At 33.6% G+C, this 4,432-nt stretch overlaps 1 protein-coding gene across 1 annotated transcript in view; it reads right to left on the bottom strand.

Moving 5' to 3' along the window:
- Positions 1-113: 113 nt before the first annotated feature.
- LOC112514541 (ent-kaurene oxidase, chloroplastic-like) overlaps positions 114-4,432 on the bottom strand; it is a 6,110-nt gene continuing 1,791 nt past the window's right edge. The window contains exons 3-7 of the mRNA XM_025121069.1: positions 2,049-2,351; positions 1,277-1,531; positions 1,030-1,191; positions 670-864; positions 114-579 (exon numbers count right to left, since the gene is read on the bottom strand). Coding sequence (XP_024976837.1) covers positions 250-579; positions 670-864; positions 1,030-1,191; positions 1,277-1,531; positions 2,049-2,351 — 1,245 coding nt within the window. The 3' untranslated portion in view covers positions 114-249. The remainder of the gene's footprint in view (positions 580-669; positions 865-1,029; positions 1,192-1,276; positions 1,532-2,048; positions 2,352-4,432) is intronic.

Genomic DNA, 4,432 nt, shown 5'->3' with positions numbered 1-4,432 from the left:
TACAGTACTTCATGCATAAAAAATGGTTTTTAAGAATTTTTGTGAAATAATTTATAATATAGTGTATATATATATTCGAAAACGAGCAAATCAAATTGTAACAACTTTTTGTCCACGAACAATTCCGTTACGATTCAAAGATCCCAACCACATCATCTTTTTTGCAAACAAAAGGTGTGGAAAGCCACATGTAATGATAATACCTATCAACGTCGATCTTAAAAACGAGGACGCTACTTCTCACAAATTCTAACATTTCCAAACTTTTGCATCATTTTCTTTTCTTGGGTATATGATTGCATGCAGTGGACGAAGCTTTTGAGTGGTAAGCCCCAGGGTATTSACATCCTCTTGAGCAGCCTCATCTTTGAGTTTCCACTCAAACTCCTGCACCATCCTTCCAATTCCAATGCAAGCAATCAACATTGCTTGAAGAGAACCAGCACATACCCTTTTGCCTCCTCCAAATGCCATTGTTTTCTGATCACCTTCAACCTCAAAAAACCTCTCTGGATTCCATTCTTCCGGATTCTCCCACACTGCCTTCTCCATGTTACACCCRTAAATGTTTACCGCTATCTGTACAACACAACACATTATTCGCTTTCAGCTTACCCACAACAGACAACAATTAATATTGGATTTACATTCTATCATAAGCACCCTAACCTGGGTTCCAGCTGGGATATGGTACCCTCCCAGTTCTGTATCTTCATGCACGTATCTTAATGGAATTATCGGAACTGGACCATGCCTTCTCAAGGTTTCATTAAAAATAGCAGATAAGTATGGCAGCTGACCCAAGTTTTCCTCCSTGATCTTGTCGGACCCACAGACACCTTGGATTTCCCGGTACAATCGATCCTGGGTCGGATTAAAGCAATAAAACCACATCTAACTAAACAAACCCGGTATATGTAAAATGTATGCAGACATTACCTTTGAATTACAAATCAAAGACAAAACCCATTTTAAATTTCAAATTTGAAGCACATTTTTGTAAACAATATATTAATTTATAGTACAAACCTGAATCTTGGGATTTTTTGCAAGTTCATACATTGCCCATTCTGTGGTGACCATAGTGGTGTCTGATGATTCGATGATTGGCTCCCATAGGGACATAASTAGTTGTTTCTCCGATAGTGTTTGTGCTTCTGATAGCAAGTAATCGATGTAGCTGTTCAAATTCTGTTTTTAAATGAAACGAGGCGATCGAGTTAATATCATCGTGAAGTGATCTTAGCAAGAAATGCTATTCGTTGTGATTAATTACCTCCCCTGAAGCAATACGTTTTCTATGTTCTTGAATAAGGGCCTTCATCACGGCCTCTCTCCGGATATACATTTGTTGGATCGTGTTCTCAAAGTTTCGATTTGGAATCCACTTGAGATACGGGAAGAAATCTCTCCAGTCGACCTCGATAGCCCCCATCAGCGGGTCAACCACCAGCACCTGAAAGATCTCGTCTCTGTTCATGGTGGTTCCGAGATCCTCCACATATATGCTTTCCACATCCTTTCCCATTGTCTGCAAAAATAGCAAGTGATGTTATGTTTTTTAATGCATGTATCAAGTAGCACTGCAACAAAATCGGTTTTGCCTAATATGTCTAAACGCCCGTTTAGACTGATTTATAGAACTAAATAATTGTGGGTTTTATATTAAAAAAGTGTTACAAATAGGATGATAGAACGTATTTGAGCATCCTATCATATTTATGACATTTCTTTTCAAATAAAGTGTCATATTAGTTTTTTTTTACGGTATATTTGTGAAGACACTTTCAAATAATGTCCTATACAAAAGATCAATAGGACRCTTTGGTTCAAAATTGTCCTAAAAAACTTGTTAAAACGTCCAAAAAAAAGTCATATCAGCAACACCTTTACATACAACTCATAATTGTTTGACCCTATAAGATTTAGTATTGTAAAAAAGTCTATTAGAACATTTAGACATATTTCGCGTGCTATAAAGTGAATTTTGTTGTAATGTAAATTGAATTTTAAAGAATAATATAATGATGGTAAGCAAATTAACTTACTTGTCTCATGGCTAATCCAAAAAGTTCAGATTGGAATACTTTCCTCAGGTTCACTTCTTCTTGAGGAGAGTTTTGAACAAATGTATGCAGTTGGTTTGAAAGATTCTGCATCATGATGTCTCGATGGACTCGGTGTTTCTTCTGAGCATTTGGTCCCAAAACAGCGGTGAGTATATGGCGTTTGACAGTCTTGTGATAGTCGTTGTAATCACTCATAGCGACCATGGTTTTATCGGCAGTGAGGACCTCTAATGCCTTGGATAGCTTTCTGGTTGAGATGGATGGAAATCTGGTAACCAGTGCCTATAGCAATGCATGATATATAGAGATCAAGCTTAACAACCATCATATCAGGAAATATGGTAACCAATTCCCCCAACAATGCGTTTAYTGGTTGCATAAACAGAGGAGAGTTAGAGTGTAAGAGCTGCAGTGCAGAGCAGAGATGCCCAAAAATTGGTCCCGGGCGGGGCTGGGCTGGGCCAGGCCCAAATCAGTCCTGGTCCCATAATTGTTTTTCGTAACCGGTCTCGGTCCAACCAAAAACCCATGACCAGGTCTATGTGTTTAATAATCGGTCCTTAGAACTGGTCCCAGGCCTGGACTAAACCGGTCCCAATTTTTTCCAAAAAATCAATTTTGAACGTGGAAAAACTTGCGTTTGAAGATTTTTCTTTTTTTTGGACAATATTTTATTTAAATACACTTTGAAATCTCTAATTGGGTCATTCAAACATACTTTTAAAATATGTTTTTTAATATTTTTACACAAAAATGTAATAGATGTTTTTATAATTACGATTTTTGAGATTTAATAATCAAAACACTTACAAAAACTTGAAAAACATAAATAAAARAAAAACATGAAAAACTTAAATAAAAAACTTTAAAATYTTGAAAAACTTGATATATAATTTATAAAAACTTWTTTTTTTTTAATCGGGCCCATGTATAACCGGTCCTGGTCGCATAACCAGTTTTGGTCCRGGCCTTGTTTTTGGATGAAAAACGTAACCGGTCTCAACCGGGCCGGCCCCATTTGGCCATCTCTATGCAGGAGTTAAAATCTCTTTGGAGGTTGGGCTCCTTATATAGACCGGGTTCTTAAGCCTAACAAACTGTTGTATAACTGATTTGTCTCTCAGTCTCACACATTGATTTTCCTTAGRAAACCTATTTTAAAACTTCATGTATTATATCTTTGTTGAAGCTTTAAGGGAAGTAGCTAATTTATGTTGCAACTAGAAAACATATTATAACTGTTTAAAAAAATAACATATTGTAGCGTTATAAACAAAACTCATTTTCAAAATAAATTAAATACTCAACTTTTTTAGTTGAGATTTGTTGGCTAAAACTTRGTTTTTAAAAGGAAATATGAACAAAGAATATAACATAATAAAAACTTTTTGTCTCATATTTAACGTAACATTTTTATAGCGTCCTATTTAATTTATCAAATATCACATAAACAACTTGTTATAATACCAACGGATTCTTTACAAGGGAGAAAATTTAGACCTCTTTTGAATTTTTTTACAAATGGATTCTCCAAAAATAAAAACAGCAAATTTAAAGATTTGGAGAATCCACCAAAATCATAGAGGAGAGAGAAAAAGTATAATTTTTAAATTATTGTTTTATATAATGTATTTGAAAATATTTTGGAATATGAAATATTTATTAATAATATAATTAAAATGAAAAATYTATGGATTTTAAAGTTTTGCTTTTTTTACAAATATATAAAATCTGTTTGGAGATGTTGTAATGGTATCAAAATTAATACTAGATAGACAGACAGACAATTAAATCCAATAATGTTAGATACCAAAAATATCCTGTGCAATTTCATTCTTTAAACAAAACCAAAAAACACCTCACCACAAAAATCTATATMAAATATGGTTGAATGTTGTCATCCTAACTTATCCTTTCGAGATTTATTAASCTATATTTGTACTTCTTCCTGAAATAGCAAAATAAAAAACTATTTACTAAGATATGTCCACAACAGTMTGTACTTCTTCGTAAAATAGCAAAATAAAACAGTATTTATTAAGGTATGTCCAGATATYTGTACTTCTTCGTAAAATAGCAAAATAAAAAAGAATTTATTAAGGTACGTCCAAATATCTGTACTTCATCGTAAAATAGCAAAATGAAAAATATTTTTAAAGACATCAATTAGATTAAAAGAAAGAACAAACAATGAGGTTCAACGATATAAGAAACAGAAAATGAAATAAATAAATTCATAACCAGAGAAAAGAACGAGAAAAAAAACCCTTAAAAGGAGCTAGCCTTACAACCCTAACTCGATGAGCAAATCAAGACCCCAAAACAAACACACCTGAGATTGAATTATTATTATTTATTTTTTT

Source organism: Cynara cardunculus (assembly GCF_001531365.2).
Source record: "Cynara cardunculus var. scolymus isolate 2C chromosome LG 6, CcrdV1, whole genome shotgun sequence".
Classification (NCBI taxonomy): domain Eukaryota; kingdom Viridiplantae; phylum Streptophyta; class Magnoliopsida; order Asterales; family Asteraceae; genus Cynara; species Cynara cardunculus.
The sequence above is the reverse complement of the archived record's forward strand: the minus strand, read 5'-3'. Positions and strand labels throughout refer to the sequence as shown.